The sequence below is a fragment of the Helianthus annuus genome, chromosome 5, assembly GCF_002127325.2.
Source record: "Helianthus annuus cultivar XRQ/B chromosome 5, HanXRQr2.0-SUNRISE, whole genome shotgun sequence".
Lineage (NCBI taxonomy): Eukaryota > Viridiplantae > Streptophyta > Magnoliopsida > Asterales > Asteraceae > Helianthus > Helianthus annuus.
This window is the reverse complement of record NC_035437.2, coordinates 121,975,759-121,996,239: the sequence shown is the minus strand read 5'-3', so window position 1 is coordinate 121,996,239 and position 20,481 is coordinate 121,975,759. Positions and strand designations below refer to the sequence as shown.

The 20,481-nt window shown below is 35.5% G+C and overlaps 1 protein-coding gene across 1 annotated transcript; it reads right to left on the bottom strand.

Annotated features, from left to right (window-relative positions):
- Window positions 1-7,927: 7,927 nt before the first annotated feature.
- Window positions 7,928-9,753, bottom strand: LOC110886318. The gene is made up of 4 exons (XM_022134103.2): window positions 9,607-9,753; window positions 8,676-9,270; window positions 8,311-8,443; window positions 7,928-8,209 (listed from the first exon to the last, which is right to left on the bottom strand). Exons 2-4 carry the CDS (start codon window positions 9,184-9,186, stop codon window positions 8,158-8,160), a joined length of 696 nt encoding a protein of 231 aa, XP_021989795.1. The 5' UTR covers window positions 9,187-9,270; window positions 9,607-9,753; the 3' UTR covers window positions 7,928-8,157.
- Window positions 9,754-20,481: the final 10,728 nt, after the last annotated feature.

Below are 20,481 nucleotides of genomic sequence, written 5' to 3'. Positions count from 1 at the left end.
GACAGAAAGATGAATTGCTTGGGCTTCCAACCTATAATGCTTTACTCAAGAGTATTCATCATCTCCTTTGTTTTGTTAAGAGTTAATTACACAACCCTGTGATTTATAACTGATTTCATCTTTGTGTACTAACTTTTTATTAACATGTTTAGGTTTCATGGTTTTAATTTTTTAACACCTTTAGATATCAATACCAAACTTAGTTAATTTTTATGTTAAATTTTAATTAAATGACTAATATACCCTTCCATTTTAAAAGGACCATCTGTGTCTATTTAAAACAATTAAGAGGGGAAAAGATTTTGCATAAAACTGATCAATTCTGGAAATAAAACAACGTAAGATTTTTCATGTTGAAACGGCTTTTCACTTTTATAGTAATAACTGATTTTTTTACCTCACCGCACTGTCGTGCCTTCGAGCGAGTGTTCACGGGCTTCGGCCCTAGGTGAGGGTTTTCCCCGGTTCGGAAGGCAAGTGTATCCCGATGTGGTGAATTTCGCCAGTAGCCCATTTGGAGGGTTCGTTGGACGTTCAAAAAAAATAACTGATTTTTATATTACAGTATGTCTATTTTCGAAAACAATAAAAGTGAAAAGCATAAGGTAACTAAAAAATTAATGAAGGTATTTCGTAAATGATCTATTATCAATAAAATATAATTTCGTTATTAATTCTTAAGTTTTTTTTTTTTTTTTTTTTTTTGAAATTAGTTTTATTTTCCTTAATAATAAAAATGAAAATGGAAAATAAACAATAAAATTAATGAAAGTAAATCTTGCACTAATATGTTTGTCAATTTTAATTGTAAGAGAAGTTAATGGTTTCGTAAAATATTAGGTCTTCCTTATTTGCCTACAACCTAAAAACAGTGGTTAAAACTTGTCATGTGAATGATTATTTTTATTTGTTAGGTAGGGTGATTATAACTTTTTTCAAACTTATTGTTCAAACGAATTGAAGTTTATTAATTGCATCATCATTACCCTCTTTTTTAAATTGATTACCATGTAAAAAAAACTCAATACATTCTAGGTTTTGTGAAGTTTTGTATTTTTATGCCTGGGATTTTTGAAATTTTGTATTTTAATAACTGTGTGGTTTTGTTCAAAGATTCATATCCGATTTGGGTTTTGTGAAATTTTGTATATTTATACCTGGGTTTTGTTTAAAGATGGTTTAGATTTGCAGGTGACGAAGCTGTGGTGTCGCGGATGGTATTGATTTGAGGATTGCTAGAGAAAGAGATACTAGAGAGTGGTGGGTGGATTAGTCAGTTATCGATGGATTAGTCAGTTGGACGAAAATGGAAGAATGTGAAACCACAAGGATCCAAACGTAAAAAAAAAATATATATTTTGGACGAAACTCGTAAAAATAACCAAACCACAGGGGCGGAAATGTCATTATTCTCTTACTAAAAGTCTAAAACTATGTTTGTAGATGTAAGAGATTGAGAACAAATACATATTATGTAAATATTAAGTTAATAATTAAAATAAAGGGTGGAGATACAATAGGAAGTTTATTTGGCTAGGAATGATAGGAAGTGATCTTGACCATCCATTAAGTTAATCAAGGGCTAAGATTAAATCATGGAAATTGAAAGGAAGAAAAGAGGCGCGTGAGTTTGTTCAAGAGCATTCTAGTCAATCCAAGCCAATAGTTTCCCTCTCCTCCAATTCCCCCCCCCCCCATTTTTTAAACGTTAATAACTCTTTCATACGACATTATTTTTTTATAAAAATTGCACAAAAAAAACGAGCGTTTTTTTATCTTTAAAACGAGTATACTATTGCTATATTTAAAAAAAAATTTAAACCCAGTTGCGTAAAACGCAATAGAAAAACCACGTAAAACGAAATGAAAAAAAACCTAAAAAATGACATTTTTCTAAAACGCAATGCACCAAAAACACAAAGAAATGACTTATTTGTAAAACGCAATGGCCAGAAAACACATAGAAATGTCTTATTTGTAAAACGCAATGGTCAGAAAACACATAAAAAAGTGTTTTACCTAAAACGCAATGCACCAAAAAACACAAAGAAATGACTTATTTGTAAAACGCAATGGCCAGAATACACTTAAAATGTCTGTTTTCTAAAATTGTTTTACCTAAAACGCAATGCAACAAAAACACAAAGAAATGTTTTATATGTAAAACGCAATGGCCAGAAAACACTTAAAAATGACTCATTCTAAAACGCAATGGACTGAAAACATCTAAAAAATGTGTTTTACCTAAAACGCAATGACTAAAAACACTTAAAAATGTGTTTTTTTCTAAAACGCAATAGCCAGAAACACATAAAACTCTCTCATTTCTAAAAAGCAGTGGACACATAAAACTGTCTGTCACTGTAAACTGTCTGAATTGTCTACGAATTACTGCCCCTTGGACCCCGCCAGGGGCTGCCGCCCCTGGGACCCCGCTACCGGGGGCTACCGCCCCCGGACCCCCCCAAAGATCGTAAAACGCAATGACTAAATAAAAAACCCAGATCATGAAAATGAAATTAAAGAATTTCTTACATGGATTGAAGCCGATTTTCTTCATCAATTGACGAAATTTGAATGATAGAAACACTTATCAACGCTCGAATCGAACGAATCGAGTGATTATCTCCAAAATCACCGGAAAAACGAGATTTTTTTTATGAAATTAAACTGGGTTTTCTTCAAAAAAAAGCTGAAGAACACCTTGATCGGGTTCTGAATCATTGATTGGTGATGAAAATCGCACTATAATGTAGTGATTATTGAGATAGAAAGTGAAGAAATAGTTGAAGATGGTGGGTTTTGAAAATGGTGGGTTTTTGAATTTACTGGGTTTTGAAAAAGAAAGAAGAAGGAGTTGGATTGACTAAAATACTCTTTCTCTTTATTTTAAAATTTGCCACATGTCATAATCCTATGGCTTCCTATCATTCCCAGCGAAAATTAACTTCCTATTTGATCTTTTCCCTTAAAATAAAATAACTCAAGCTAACAGCTAGGCCAGCCTCGAGCTCAGCTTGTTTACAAACCAAGACAAGCCGGCTCAGCTCGTTTATAGTCGAGCCAATTTCAACGGGTGAAAAGAAGTAATAAATTTTAAACTTATTGCTTACCCAACTTAGCCAAAAAGAACATCAAACGCATGGTTCAATTTTCATAAGCAGGCATACTTCTCTATTTATAATGGTTTGTTCTATAATTATCAATTATCAATGTGGAACAAAGTAAAAAACTAAAAAAGTCAAAAAAATAACTTGAGGAGAAACTAGAAACTATTGCATAGAACACTTGTATCCTAGTTGTATGTGCTTTGTAGTTAACCTGTTTAAATAATGGAATGGAAATTATGATATGTTTACCAGATCTAAGGAACGAAAAGCCTATTTAAGTATTTAGCATATTTTTTTTCTTTTAACTTATAGCAATGGAGGAGTGGCATTACGTATTCAAATTGTCAATTAGTTGTACCAATGCCCAAATTAAAAACGGCTCGGTCTGATTATAATTTATAAAAATACATTGTCAAAATTCTTTTTATAAAAATATTTATATCGTTTTAAGCATGTTACTTTATTTGAAATTTCATATTATTTTGACTTTCTACTTTCTAATTTTTTGCTATAAAAAGCTTTTGACTTGCAAAATAATAATCTTTCTATACTAATAAACACGTGTCATTCTCTGGTAATTTCTCACCCTTTAATTTTTATTTATCTCTTTTATAAAATAATAATAATAATAATAATAATAATAATAATAATAATAGTACTAATAATAATAATAATAATAATAAACATCAATTTAACTAAATCTGTATTTATCTCTTTTGTTTTCATAATTTGAAATTGATTTCTTTTTTAACTCTAAAGTTTCAATCTTTGCAAATTTAAATCTAAAGTTTCAATCTTTGGTATTTTAACCCCTTTGATTAATTTGGTTTTTCACTTCTAATTTCAAAAGTTTTCATCTTTTGCAATTTAACACCTTTAATTTTTTTTACTTTCAACCCAAAGCTTTTCATCTTTTGCAATTTAATCTCAAAATTTTTTACTTTCAACTTTAGTCTCTTATATACTTTTCATCTTTCATAAGTTCTCCGTTTAACGTGTCGTTCTAAATTTCCGAGTTAACACGCCGCAACGTGCGTGTGAGGTTCAATGGTTTTTCATCTATTTTTTTCCTGTTTGAAATGTCCGTCGCAGCGCGTCTATTTTTCCCCGTTTGATAGGTCTGTCGCAACGTGCGAGCCAGAGATCGACTTAGTTATTTTTTTCTCGGTTTTACACACAGACTCGTGATCATGTGAGAAACATTTGTCTTTCATCTAACATGATATATAACTAATGAATCCCACCGCCGCAAAAGAAACCACTTTGGAGACACATGTCGCTTTATGAGGTGTTCTCAATTAAAATTTATAGAAGAGATTTTGATGATAAAGATAAAGATAACCGATAACTATATATTAATTATTAAAATTAAAAGATTTTGATGATAATAATAAGGATAAATGATAACCATATATTAATTAATAAAATTAAAAACTATATATTAACGTTTTTATTATTTATAAAGATAAAGATAGTTTTAATTGTTTATATAAAAGTTTACAATCTTTATCTTTATTTACTATCTAATAACCGATGGGTAATGAAACTGATGACGAACCGGACTCAGTTAAGAATTATTTCCAAATTTTAATCAATCACAGGTAGTTCAAAAGGAGCAAAAAAATATTTGGTGTTAATTCCTCTGCTACTACTATACTAGCCTAATCAAATATGAAAGTAAAACTATAAAATCATATTAGGGTTATCTTCTAATCAATCACAAGTAGTTCAAAAGGAGCAAAAAAAATATTTGTTGTTAATTCCTCTGCTACTACTATATTAACCTAATCAAATATGAAAGTAAAACTATAACATCATACATAAAAATTAAAAAAATAACTTTTTTTTTCTTTTAACGTTTTCTTTTACTTTTTCCGCTTATTAATAACTATTTAATTGAAAATTTAATCGATTTAACCATGCGTAATACTTAAGTTTCTAACCTTTAATAAATTATCCAAAGTTTTTCATCTTTTGCAATTTAATCCCAACTTTTTTTTGTATTTTCAATTTTGGTCCACCATACTTAGTATTTTTCCCAAGTTTTTCGTTTCGTTTTAAATTTTGTGAGTTAATGCACTGCAACGTGCGTGTGGGGTTCAACATTTTTTTCGTATATTTTTCCCGTTTGATTGGCCTGTCGCAACACATCTATTTTTCTCCATTTAACAAGTTCGACCAACGCGAGCACACCCCGCGTTGCGGCGGGGCGTAAAACGGTGTCAAATAGTACTAATGTCACACAACCGTCATCGGCCACCAACATTGACTCGACCTAGGATCTGCGTGTTGCGACAAACCTGTCAAACATGAAAAAATAGAGGTAAAAACGTTGAACCATTTATTCAACCCGTGTAATACACGGGGTTCTAACCTAGTCTATTTAAAAAATATAAATTAGCAACGTTGGTTTACATTATGGATTAGGTGTTTTCAAAAAAAAAAAAATTGTATTTTTCATTTTTAACCTAAAGGTCCTTATTTTTTGCATTTAACCTCTTTAATTTTTTTACTGTTAACCCACAGCTTTTTATATTTTACAATTTAACCCCCACACTTTTTATTTTTAACTTTCGTCCCCCCATACTTTTCATGTTTTACAAGTTTTTCGTTTTATGTTTCGTTCTAAATTTTGCGAGTCAACACGCCGCAACGTGCGTGTGAGGTTCAACCGTTTTTCGTCTACTTTTTCCTGTTTGACAGACCAGTCACAACACGCCTATTTTTTTCGTTTAACAAGTTCGTCGTAACGTAAAGGTTCTAGATCGACTTAGTTATTATTTTCAACGTTTAACGTTTATGGCTAATTTCTTCGCATTAACACGTCGCAACGGACGTGCGTGGTTGAACGATTTTACGTCTGTTTTTCGTTCGGTGTTATTTTTTTTTTACTTTTTCTATTTTAGTTTTACGAGCTCTTCTAATGTTGGTGGTCGTTGTCAGTGGTGTGACATTAGTGTTACTTGTCACAATTTTAAGAACGTATTTAACCTATTAAGTTATTACTAATAATTTGTTTCGAGTTTGCCACCGTACCCCCCTTTACTTAAGAAAAAACTATTTTTTACGTGTATATTTTTGTGTACGTGTCAGTATAAATTCGATTTGCTCTAAATTTCGACTTAAACTTTTCCTGGAAACGATTCAGGTTAAATATAATACGTTTTCATTTAAAAAAAGCACTTTTTTCGTGCACATTTTTTATGTACGTTTCAGTATAAATTCGAGTTGGGGTGTGTTTCGACGTAAACTTTTTTGGAGAACGAGTCAGGTGAAATATAATATGTTTTCGTGATTATTTTATAAATGTTTTGTAAATTTTGTTTCGATTGAAGTGGAGTCAAATTTTGGTTTCTTTTCCCCATTTTTTAAACGCTCTAATTAATCTCTTTTGATTATACGTGTCAACTTTTCCGTTATACCCATTATATTTTCTATGTATGACTAGGGTCACATGTAATATGTTATGATTGTACGGTATAAATTTGATTTACTTTATGTTTTGATCCAATCACATTGTTTATATAGGTTACATTGAGTTCAATCGATTACGTCGAAACGTGTGTTTTCATACAGTTAACGTATCACATAACGTTTGGACTAATTTATTTGATGTTTGCGATGTAACCGTGCCGCAACGCATGCAGGTATTAATGCTGGTTATAAACAAATGTAATAATAATAATAATACATAAATAAATAATAAAAATAGCAGGGCACATGAAAAAGAAGGTTCAGAAGGTCAAAGGGGATTTGGAGATGGCCCCATATGCAAGTAAATAGAGAGTGGCATGCTATTATTGCTTAGTTTATGGATCTGATTCACATGTATTTGATCCAATTTCGAAAATGAATTATAGTCCATCATATGTCTGCTAACCCAGGTTGTTTTATGGGATGCTGGGGGTAGGGTACCCCCCCCCCCCCCATGCCTAACAGTCCATGAGGGTCAATCAAAAACTGAGACCATCATACACAAGTTCATCTAAATATCTTCGTTTGCTATTCATCACCATTTTAACTATTTATACTGCATTTGTTTTTTCATCCATATGCTTCTCTATTAATCAACTTCACCTCAAGGGCATAGTTGTAATTTTACAGACTTTCTCTCTCTTTCTATATATAGGATTATATAGAGATATAGATATAGACACACACACTTCAAAGTCTGTCCAAAAGAGTCCATACTCTTTTAAGTTATGGCTGTCTAATAATCTGAACTTATGTAAAATGTCATACCAAAACCTTTATCATCTGCAAATGCATATGCACATGCACATGCATGTCTCCGACATCACATACCTCCTTGTAAAAACTCTATTTATAATACCTAAAATACCCTTTGATGAAAATAGCATGACTAGATAACTTTAAAATTGTTAATTTTCTTGAGAAAGGTGAAAGTTGAAGTTTTTATAATACAAATGGAGTGAACTGTTCTTGCATAACAAGGAAAGAAGAAGGGTAGAATGGTCTTTTTAATTAACAATCTCTCTCAAATGTGTGTCTCTCTCTCTCTCTTTCGCAAACACTAGCAAACTCATGTCGATTTTCTGTCTAATACCCAAAAATGACGTTTTATGGATACGACGAATTCAGTAGCATCAACGCGTTTGTAAACATGAAAACATGTCCACAAAGGCAATTGTAGCAGTTTCTATGGGACAAAGGTAATGCATTGTCTGTTGAGAGCGCGGATATTGTGAGAAGGGTAGAATAGTCTTTTTACACAGACCAATCTATCTCTGTTACAAACACTCATATACTCACACATGTTATGATGAATCACTAAGCAAATAAGAAACAAATCTGAATCTTGTAATTGAACTCAACTAATTTACATATAAATCAGATCTTGATCATTGTTGACTACAATACAGCATTACAGCTCATTAAACTTATTATTTAAAGAAAAAAAAAACAAACATATGAGCTCATTAAAATCCAGCTAAATTGCCGATTTCTCATGCGTATATACAAGAAAAAAAATACTAATCTAACAGCACGATTGAATTACGTACTAGAACTATCCTCTATCATTCCGCTACAGTAATTTTCGGCCAGCAGAACCCGAGCCCGTGACCTTTTCAAATAAACTGCAAAATTCCAATATAACGGGCCATTAGATTTTTTTTTAATTAAAAAGATTCTCATTAGAAAGAATATGTTTAAAAATATATTTATTAAATTTTCTTACTTTGAAGATTTAGAATGGGGCAGAATCGAATCACTTGCAGATGGATTGAGTTGCTCCTGTATGAATACTAAACCGTTTTCGTTTGTCTGAGCCGTCTGAGGGGATGTAGCAGCTGGACTCTTATATGATGTTCCTATAAAATATAATGTAATGATTTAGAAAATACCAAAAATAAACTAAAAACAGTAACACGCGTCGTTAAAATTGTTGGTTTTGTACATACTCTTTTTTTCTACTTGTTTTAGTGTAAATTGAAACAAAATGTTCACATAAATGTAGAAAAAGATCTAATTTTAAAATCTATAATAAGAAATTATTAAATCTTAAAATGCAAATCAAACTTTAACAAATTAACAACTTATTACCTTGCATAAATATCATCAGGATAAAGATGACAGTAAAGAGCATAGCGAATAAGCTGCCACTAATTGATGAAGACGACGATGAAGCCTTCAAAGCTTTCTTCTGTTTGAGTGCTTTCATGCGTGTGATTCTTGCCCGTTTGATCATCGCAAGTTCAGCAAGCTCTTTGATAAGCTTCTGATCAGCAGCATCCAGTGAAAAGCCTCTAGGAGGTCGAGGCGGTTTTGGTGGCTTTTTCGCACTTGAAGCCTTCTTCCGTTTCTCTTTCCCCACTTTCTTCACAGTAAAATCTTCGGTTTTCTCTCCCGCAACTTGTGAATCAACCACCACCTTCAAAACATCCTCCGAATAACCATTGTTGACCGTTGGTCGATCAACGATACTCAGTTTGACAAAATTATCATCTATACTCATAAACTGATCACATAACTTTCTGAAATCTTTCTTCTCAAAGCTCCCGTCTTCAGTACCACTCTCGAGATCAATCACAAACTCTTCGTCTTTACGATCCATTTAAACTTCAAATTCCGAGCAATTTTAGCTAAAACTAATGATCCATATGACCATCCTAAGCTCTAATTTTTGAAAAAAAAAAACCTGAACACAACATAGATCAAGCCAGTTAGATCATTGATCCTCATCAATTTCAGTTAAAAATCACAACTTGAGCTTAACTGGCCACCTTAACTACACAATATCCACTAAAATATTCAAAAAGGTGAAGTTGTTCATCTAATTTAAACCTAAAAGTCAAAATTGAGCTCAAATTGCTAGCTGTTAATCACCAAGCAAAGCAACTAATGTCAAACAACCAGTGTACACAAAGTAAACAAGAATCAAACAAAAATTGTAAACATTTAACAACACAATGAGTAAAACTGAATCTAAATCTGATCATAGGATAAATTGTGAATTAAAGGATGAGGTTATTACCTTTAGTGGTGAAAATTGGAGCCCTAGATCCAAAAAGAGTGTGGGATGAAAGGATCTCTCTCATCAATTATACGGAGAAAATCAATGGGAGGGTGACGGTACATAAATTTGAAGTGTGGAGACATTTTATATATATATAGAGACGCAGGGAGGCAGGCTGGCACCACACGGAGGTATGTTAGAGGATTTTGGGGGCCAGCGGGGAAACTGCCGAATTTTTTATTTGTTTTATTTTAATTCGAACTTTTTCAAAGAGATAAAAAGCTGGCTAATTGAAATTTGAAATTAGACTATTGGGTATCGTTCTCTTTCCATCTCACCATCTTCTTTTCCATCCTCTTTCCTCTATCTTCTAAATGGTCTCTTCATCCATCCTTTCCAATAATATTAAGAGAGATTCAAAAGAGAGAGAAGCAGTTTCTGGATGAACGGGGAGAATCACCCGATTGCACCGATGTTGGGGTGGGGGAGAGGGGTTTTCAAGTGACGGACCTAGAGTTTTTTTTTTCAATGGTGTCCTTTTTTTTCGGTGTTCAAATTTTAATAACAAAAAGTTAGAATTTTCGACTTGAACCCATATACCATCAGAAGTGCCTTAATGATTCAAATAAGTTGGAATTTTAAAATTTATTTATCACGACTTTGTTGTTGATTGGGTTTATTTTTGTTAATGAATTCAGAAGATTTGATTTGGAGTAACGTCAACACCCGTTTTCATACACAAGGTAAGTCTTCCTATCGCTTGACCGATTAGATTCGATCGCTGTTGTCACACCCCGATTTCCACACGTTTCACCGGTGGGCCCGGTGGGGGATTACCGTGACGTAGTTGGCAACAATATAGTCAAACCACACAATATTTAATTGCACAGCGGAAGCATAAAAATAGATATATTTCAACCATTCAATGTAATATCCAAGTATCACAAATAGTCGAAATAATCCACAGGGGATCAAAATAAAAATAAAAATATTGTTCAACAGATAGTGGCATCCCAAGCTTGCGAGACTCTAACGATGCTAAGGAGTGGCCAGCCTATTTCGTGTAGGACCTGCATTTAATCTTTTTGAGGAAAATACGTCAGTTTACACTGGTAAATACATTCAACCGACACTTTTGTAAAAGGTTTAATAAAATTGATTTGAATGCACAAGGCACAAACTCTTTATAACTTGGGATAATTTATCAATTAAATCTTGTAAAAGCATTACATGTTCACTATGCGTTCAGTCGCCCGGGTTGTGCCGGGTTGAAGGTTAATAGACACGCCACAAAGCATAAAGCCGCGGCGGAAAACCAACGGTTATGCCTTTATAAATATAGACACATTGTCGGGTGTATGCCTACACCCGCGTGTCGAGGTCGTGGCCATTTCGTAAAATGATGCCAAGGATATCCGGGACATGGTCATTAAGCTCCCAAAGGCGTAAAGCCAACAAAACCAATTTTTAAACGGGTCATATTGAAAACACCCAACTACTAATGAGTTGGGGTCAATTGCCCGACCAAGCGGTATTTTTATATACCGTAACCCAAGCCCGTATAACGGAAAATAAGTTAAAAGTATTTACCTGAGCAAGTAATAACCTCAATAAACAAATGCAAGTATCTTTTACTGGTCTCCTATTCTAAAACAAAGGTTTATAACAACCTATTAGAATCCTAACGGGTCTTTAATTTAGCCTTAGCTTAGACCGGTCAGTTTCAAAGGATAAATACGGTTTAATCGCGTGAAAGGAGAAAACCGGGAATGGAATGTGGTTTGGACCCAACAAGTTTGAAGACTTGTTTTATATGGGTAATATAACCACACTCTGGATTTTGAAGTAAAAACGATAAGGTTTGACCCGTTTCGGCTAGTTTATGTAAACTAGTTACATAAACCGAACCGTGCGCGCAAAAGGCGTAACGGGTAACCGTAAGAGTCCTACACAGGTTTCGTAAGTTAATATGCTTTAAAGAGGTTGTGGTATCAGTAGGATACTGTAACAACTGCCACTAAAATCAATAATTAGGACGATAATTAGTCAATAAGGAAACCCTAATTGAGACACCCAATTAATTCTGCACTAACCCTAAAATTTTCAGAATGATCGGAATTAGGATCAGGGCCCCTAAAACTCAAGGGGGGCAAACCCTAGTTGATAATTATCTAAATTAAAACGTTGCTTGGTTCTAATTGGCTGAATTCTTGAGTCACCAAGGCTAGTCCCGAGCTTGGCAGCCTATGAATTAGACTGCTTAGCTTACGGACCGTAAGGGGTCAGGCATACGGTCCGTAAGGGAGTCCCAAAAATTACTATAAATAGCCGACCTTGGGACTTGCACAGGGGAGTTAAAACGACGTAAATAGCTTCTGTGTACGTCGACTTATTTCGAAAACAGTACAATAAACACACACACACGATCACGAGGTGCTGCCACAATCAGGGTAATAACTCGATCGCTATTACGATTCAACGTCCGATCGATTATAACTATCCAACGATTGTCCGAGTGCTGCTCAAATTGAGCTTGTACTTTATTATTCATTGTGATTTCAACTTGAATGTTTGAGTGCTGTTCGAATTCGGACTATGCTCCGTCATTCGTTGTGAATTCATTGAATTGTTAAGTATCGCACTTGATAATGGTTGTGAGGGTTTAATCTCGTGAATTGACGTAACTGCTGAATTAGTTACTAATCCCATTTGTGTGTGCATTGTTATTTAAATTAGGTTAGAAGGTTAATCAGTAAAGCTTATACTCTGCTCGTAAATCTGCAATGTGAGTCATTCCTCTTTTATAAACTCTTTTCTCACAGTTTGTGAGTCATTCTCTTTTTATCAAACTGTTTTACAAAACTCCAAGTTATTTTTAAAGTTATAGTTACAGTGATTAAGTCTATGTAATCACCAAGTTACAGCCGGTATGTGGGGTTTTGTATACATTACTTGTTTCCCGTCACACTTGGACAAACGGGTGGCCAAGGGGTGATCTGACCACAGTCACAGACACCATTGGACAAATGGGCTAGCCAATGGATGGTCGAGTGACAAATACTGTGGATAGTTGGTTTGATATCAGAAACATTGTAATTCCCCTTAATACTGTAGATTATAACAAATGTGTCGTTTTCAGTAAACTGAATGATTCACTCAGTATTTCCCCGCTGACAAAACCTTTTTCAAACATGTTTCAGGTGATCTGGTATGAGCAAAGAAAAGTGCCGTAGAGCACTCCCAGCTTAGAAAAGTGGCTCAATGTAAATAAATAAATGAACATGTTTTGAAAATAAAGATTTCCCTGAGAAATCACATTATTGTAAATTTCGGGAATTTACCCCTAAGTTATGAAACGAGCAGTTTAAATTATTAAAAGATCCTGTTTTAAAAAAACTTCCGCTGTCGCTTAAATTAAATACCACGGGATTCCTGTCCCGCGGCTCCTGAAACGGGTCAAACCGGGTCGGGGGCCGTGACAGGAAAAGGTGGTATCAGAGCCACTGTTTTAAGCTTACTGATTAAGCTCACTGTTCTAATTAATTTAAGTTTATTGAAAATTTTATTTGACATTCTGTGAATATATGCTTATTAACCGATTAATTGTTAAAATTACAGTATGGGTAAACAAAAGATTTCTGCTATCTACCGCAAATTAGATAGTACACCTAAAGAACAGGGAACCTCTTCCTCCAAAACTTCCGTCAAGTTAGAGGAAGGAATCTTTGTCCGTAAGGCAAATTATGAAAACCCACTTACACCAGAGAAAAGGAATTTGATTATTAGGAAGGGTCAAGAGAAAAAGAAACCCCAAACCAAGAGAGTGAGGTTTAACCCGGAAATTCAGGTAATTAACAGTAATCCACCAGGGGAAAATAACATAGATGAAAAATGGGCAAATCTGTATCTGCTCGCTACTGTAGCAGAAAATGCAAATCTTTAAGCTCTAAATCTAGAAATAAGTACTTCCCAGTAAATAAATAAATAGATCTGAGTGTGTTCTGCTTGCTGTTATGTTGTACAAGTTGGTGTGCAATAAAAATGTTTATTTGTTAAGCTTTGTTCCAAAGTTTTAACTTAGCATTTTGTGCATTTTGCATATATGCCGTACAGCATGAATGAGATGTCGGAAGCATTTCAGAATCTCAACCTCTATCCTGTGCCAATTGAAGTCTCCCACAACTTCACTGGTTACATTGCTAGCATAGAGGAACCTCTGGAATTCCAAGCTCCACCGCTGGAAAAAGCAAAACCTAAAAAGAAGAGAAGATATGTAGGGTGGCGAAAAGTGCGCAAAAGGAAACCTAGAAGAATCCCTAAAATAGAAAACCTTGTGAGTGTGAGCAAGGGAAAAGAAATAGAAACCGGAGAAAGTTCCAAGCCAACAGAAATAGGGGTAGACCTGAAGAAAAAGGGAATAGAGATCGGAGAAAGCTCTAAACAGTCTGAGGAAATCACATTCCAGGACGAAATAGACCGCCTACTGGATAATTGTGATGTTCTAGAGCCTATCAACGATAATCTCTTCTCTTATCCTGCTACAGCCCAATTCCCAATAAACCTAGGACCAGCTATTCCAGACCCACTAGTTCACACCCGACCATTAGGCCAAATGGAGGAATGGTGGACCAATGACTGGCAATTCCAAAATATAGTTAATAGTCCCTATAGTTTTCTCCCACAGTTTGATCCAGAACCTATCCCTAATCCGCCAATGAGCTATGAAAATTTAGCTGAACTACGTCAGTTTGGTGAAGAACTGATAGGCACCGGGAATAGGATCCGGGAAATGGGGGAGCAGATCTCTTGGAAGTACGACGAGAGGGAGCGTCGTTACTGAAACTGCCAGTAAACCAAAAGATAGGAGGGGTTTGGAGAAGTTTGTTTGTATTATAACTAATATAGTAAAAAACTGACTTTGTAAAATGGGCAATAAAACACTGTAAGATAAAAAGTGTGTATTGAAGCAGGTATAATATATAAAACAAAACAGAAGTCGAGGCATCGACAATTTTGGCTATGCTTGCATGTTATACTGATCTATGTGTTTATCTATGATTTGGTTATCAATAATTAAACACTAATAATTTCTATTAATACTAATTAGCAGATGGAAAACGCTAATAGTGAACCAGTTAATGAAGTAAATCAGTCCGAGCAAAATCAGGAAGATCAATATATAACTAGACAAGATATTGAGCACTTTATTGCTCAAGGGATAGCCAATGCTATTCCAGAAATTGTGGCTGCTGTTCAGAAACCTGTCGAACCACAATTAATTTCTTGTAAACGTACTTCGGAAGATAACGGCAATAACAGTATAAATGGAGGCGGCAATCATGACGATCATGATCCGCAACAGGCCCCACTCCCTAAGAGAATGAAAGCTGCAACACCTGGTTGCACTTACAAAGAATTTCTTGCCTATAAACCCGCAGAATTTGCAGGTAATGAAGGGGAAACTGCAACACTGCGTTGGTTAGAGAAAACCGAGGCAGTAATTGCAATAAGTAAATGTGCTAAAGAAGATCAAGTGATGTATGCATCAAACTTGTTCAAAGAAAGGGCGCTAGAATGGTGGAACACGGTGCTACAAGCAAAAGGAAGAAGAGTGGCCTATGCAATGAATTTGGAAGAATTTAAGAGTCTTGTCGAAAGAAAATTCTGTCCCGAATACGAGAAGGAACAAATGGCAAACAAGTTCCTGAGTCATCGTATGATAGGTGTAGACTGTCAAGGATATACTTCGACATTCTTCGAATATGCGAGAGTGGTACCTTCCCTGGCTTTGCCAGAACCGGTACTTATTTCCCGTTATATTTGGGGATTAATCGGAGAAATTCGTAACATCGTTAAAGCTGCGAGACCACGCACGATTGACGATGCTGTGGAATTAGCTAATACCTTAACCGATGAACTAGTCCGCACCAGAGAGGAAGATCGCAAGAAGGAATTGGCTCAGAAGATTACCCAAGGATTTCGCGTGGGTAATAGTAACAATAAGTTCAAAAAGAGGGGAACAGGGCAATCCTCATCACCTCCTTTCTGCATAAATTGCAAAAAGAAACACTATGGACAGTGCAATATATTATGCAACTTTTGCAAGGCAAGAGGACATCGGGAAGAAGACTGCAGAAGGAAAACAAGAATTTGTTATAACTGCAGAGAAACAGGACATTTCCAGTCTGAATGTCCTAAGTTAGCTAAACCAGCAGACAGTAGAGCTAAAACGACTGAGGGAACTACTAAGAAAAATGCACGAGCATTCCAGCTGACCACTCAAGAAGCCGAACTCATTCCAGACGTGATAGCGGGTACGTTCTTAGTGCATAACGTCTATGCAAAAGTATTATTTGATTCTGGTGCAAACCAAAGTTTCATTAATACTGCATTCTGCCAAGCTCTTAACTTACCTCTAACTACCCTTAGGCAGATCTTTACTGTTGAAACGGCAGATGGAAATTCTGTTAACATAGACAAGGTTTTGCAAGAAGGAAAGATAGAATTGTTAGGTCATAAGTTTTTTACAAACCTGTTACCTATGAAATTAGCCGGATTCGATGTAGTGTTAGGAATGGATTGGTTAATAGCCAACCATGCTCGAATCCTGTGCGATAAGAATTCCGTAGAAATCCGTACCCCCACAGGAGAAGTAATATTAATTTCAGGAGATAGACCTCGGAAGCCACTGAAATTCATTTCAGTAATGAAATTGGCTAGTTATTCAAGGAAACAAGAAATGGTGTATATGATTTCTGTAATCATTAACACTAAAAGTAAGGAACTCCAGGACATCCCTATAGTTTCAGAATACCCAGCTGTTTTTCCTGAAGAATTACCTGGTTTACCACCTGATAGGGAAGTAGAGTTTAGAATTCATTAAATTCCAGGTACTACACCAATAGCTAAGACACCTTATAGATTAGCACCTACCGAAATGCTAGAATTAAAAAAGCAATTAGATGAATTACTAAGCAAAGGATTCATACAACCTAGTTCATCCCCTTGGGGTGCACCAGTGTTGTTTGTGAAAAAGAAAGATGGATCAATGAGAATGTGTATCGATTATAGGGAATTGAATAAAGTCACAATTAAGAACCGATACCCATTACCTAGGATTGATGATCTTTTTGATCAGTTGCAAGGAGCTAGGTATTTCTCTAAGATAGACTTAAGATCTGGATATCACCAGCTGAAAGTGCAAGAGGAGGACATACCTAAAACTGCTTTCAGAACTAGGTATGGTCATTATGAGTTTACAGTCATGCCCTTTGGATTAACAAATGCTCCAGCCGCATTTATGGACATGATGAATAGGATCTGTAAACCATACTTGGATAAATTTGTAATCGTGTTCATTGATGATATACTCATTTATTCCAAAAGTCAGGAGGAACATTGTGAGCACTTACATGCACTCTTAACTTTGTTAAGAAAGGAAAAGCTTTATGCCAAATTCTCAAAGTGTGAATTCTGGCTACAAGAAGTGCAATTTTTAGGTCATATGGTGAATCACGAAGGAATTCACGTAGATCCTGCTAAAATAGAAGCAATCACAAATTGGAAAGCTCCACGAACGGCTATGGAAGTTAGAAGTTTTCTAGGCTTAGCTGGATACTATAGAAGATTTATTAAAGATTTCTCTAGGATAGTTGTACCTTTAACTAAGCTAACCTGTAAAGCCGTTAAGTTTGAATGGGGATCTAGACAAGAGGAAGCTTTTAGGATTCTAAAGCACAAATTGACAAATGCTCCAATTTTAGCTTTACCCGAAGGAACTGAGGATTTTGAAGTATACTGTGATGCTTCAAAATTAGGATATGGATGTGTGTTGATGCAACGCAAAAAGGTAATTGCGTATGCCTCTAGGCAATTGAAAAAGCACGAAGAAAATTACACGACTCATGACCTAGAATTAGGAGCCATAATTTTTGCCCTTAAAATTTGGAGATATTATCTGTATGGAAGTAAGTTTACTATCTATACGGACCATAAGAGTTTAAGGTATATATTTGGGCAAAAAGAGTTAAATATGAGGCAAAGAAGGTGGATGGAAATCCTAAGTGATTACGACTGTGATATTCAATATCACGAAGGAAAGGCAAACGTAGTCGCAGACGCCTTAAGTCGTAAGTATCATGAAAAGCAAAAGCGAGTCCGTGCTCTTAGGTTAAATCTACAATTAGATTTAATGGAACAATTGAAGAAAATTCAGGGAACGGCAATCAAGGACGAGGCCGAAGGAATGAAAGGTTACCTAAAAGAATTAGAACAAGGAAAAGATGGAATTTGGAGATTCCACGAGAAACGAATTTGGGTACCTAAGCAAGGAGAATTAAGAAATAAGATTTTAGAAGAATCTCATAAATCTAGGTATACTATACATCCAGGAAATAATAAGATGTACCAAGATTTAAGAAATAATTTTTAGTGGATAAGAATGAAAAAAGATATAGCCGAATACGTATCTAAGTGTCTAACCTGTTCACAAGTTAAAGCCGAACATCAGAAACCTTCAGGACTACTACAACAGTTAGAAATGCCTGTATGGAAATGGGAACTCATAACAATGGATTTTGTTACTAAGTTACCCAAAACCAGAAAAGGTAATGATGCTATTTGGGTAATTGTGGATCGATTAACCAAATCAGCTCATTTTCTACCAATGAAGGAAACCTTTAGCATGGAAAGGTTAGCCAAGTTGTATGTAGATGAAGTAGTATCCTTACATGGAGTCCCACTCTCCATTGTATCGGATAGAGATAGTCGTTTTACTTCCCGTTTCTGGACAAGTTTCCAAGAAGCAATGGGAACTCGACTTAATTTGAGTACTGCATATCATCCTCAAACGGACGGACAAAGTGAAAGGACGATACAAACCCTGGAAGACATGCTCCGAGCATGTGTAATTGAATTTGGTGGTAATTGGGATAGCCATTTGCCATTAATTGAATTCTCCTATAACAATAGTTATCATTCGAGCATCGAAGCTGCTCCATTCGAAGCACTGTATGGACGCAAGTGCAGAACTCCCGTTTGTTGGGCAGAAGTAGGAGAAAGTCAATTATCAGGTCCAGAGATTGTGCAAGAAACTACTGACAAGATATCACAAATCAAGGAAAGACTGAAGACTGCTAGAGATCGTCAGAAGAGCTATGCAGACAATCGCCGTAAGCCATTAGAATTTCAAGTTGGAGACAAAGTACTATTAAAAGTATCTCCTTGGAAAGGAGTAGTACGATTTGGTAAGAAAGGAAAACTGAGTCCAAAATATGTTGGACCATTCCCAGTGATCCAACGAATAGGACCAATAGCTTATCGTTTACAACTACCAGAAGAGTTAGCTGGAGTACATGATGTGTTTCATGTATCCAATCTCAAGAAATGTTTATCAGACGAATCCTTGGTAGTACCTCTTCAAGATATAGAGGTAAATGAAAAGCTGAAATTCGTAGAGAAACCCTTACAAATAGAAGACCGGAAGATCAAGTTTCTCAAACACAAACGACTAGTACTAGTAAAAGTCAAATGGGAATCCAAGAGAGGACCAGAATATACTTGGGAACTGGAATCAGAGATGAAGCGAAAGTACCCTCATCTATTTCAGTAAATCTCGAGGACGAGATTTTTCTCAAGGTGGGGAGGATGTAACAACTGCCACTAAAATCAATAATTAGGACGATAATTAGTCAATAAGGAAACCCTAATTGAGACACCCAATTAATTCTGCACTAACCCTAAAATTTTCAGAATGATCGGAATTAGGATCAGGGCCCCTAAAACTCAAGGGGGGCAAACCCTAGTTGATAATTATCTAAATTAAAACGTTGCTTGGTTCTAATTGGCTGAATTCTTGAGTCACCAAGGCTAGTCCCGAGCTTGGCAGCCTATGAATTAGACTGCTTAGCTTACGGACCGTAAGGGGTCAGGCATACGGTCCGTAAGGGAGTCCCAAAAATTACTATAAATAGCCGACCTTGGGACTTGCACAGGGGAGTTAAAACGACGTAAATAGCTTCTGTGTACGTCGACTTATTTCGAAAACAGTACAATAAACACACACACACGATCACGAGGTGCTGCCACAATCAGGGTAATAACTCGATCGCTATTACGATTCAACGTCCGATCGATTATAACTATCCAACGATTGTCCGAGTGCTGCTCAAATTGAGCTTGTACTTTATTATTCATTGTGATTTCAACTTGAATGTTTGAGTGCTGTTCGAATTCGGACTATGCTCTGTCATTCGTTGTGAATTCATTGAATTGTTAAGTATCGCACTTGATAATGGTTGTGAGGGTTTAATCTCGTGAATTGACGTAACTGCTGAATTAGTTACTAATCCCGTTTGTGTATGCATTGTTATTTAAATTAGGTTAGAAGGTTAATCAGTAAAGCTTATACTCTGCTTGTAAATCTGCAATGTGAGTCATTCCTCTTTTATAAACTCTTTTCTCACAGTTTGTGAGTCATTCTCTTTTTATCAAACTGTTTTACAAAACTCCAAGTTATTTTTAAAGTTATAGTTACAGTGATTAAGTCTATGTAATCACCAAGTTACAGCCGGTATGTGGGGTTTTGTATACATTACTTGTTTCCCGTCACACTTGGACAAACGGGTGGCCAAGGGGTGATCTGACCACAGTCACAGACACCATTGGACAAATGGGCTAGCCACTGGATGGTCGAGTGACAAATACTGTGGGTAGTTGGTTTGATATCAGAAACATTGTAATTCCCCTTAATACTGTAGATTATAACAAATGTGTCATTTTCAGTAAACGGAATGATTCACAAAGTATTTCCCCGCTGACAAAACCTTTTTCAAACATGTTTCAGGTGATCTGGTATGAGCAAAGAAAAGTGCCGTGGAGCACTCCCAGCTTAGA

Bases quoted from the DNA above. Each gene is read 5' to 3' on its own strand.
- LOC110886318 (XM_022134103.2), bottom strand. From the start codon at position 9,186: ATGGATCGTAAAGACGAAGAGTTTGTGATTGATCTCGAGAGTGGTACT. The intron at 8,444-8,675 runs GTAATAAGTTGT...TATATTTTATAG, and splicing joins CCTGATGATATTTATGCAAG to GAACATCATATAAGAGTCCA. The intron at 8,210-8,310 runs GTAAGAAAATTT...GGAATTTTGCAG, and splicing joins CCCCATTCTAAATCTTCAAA to TTTATTTGAAAAGGTCACGG.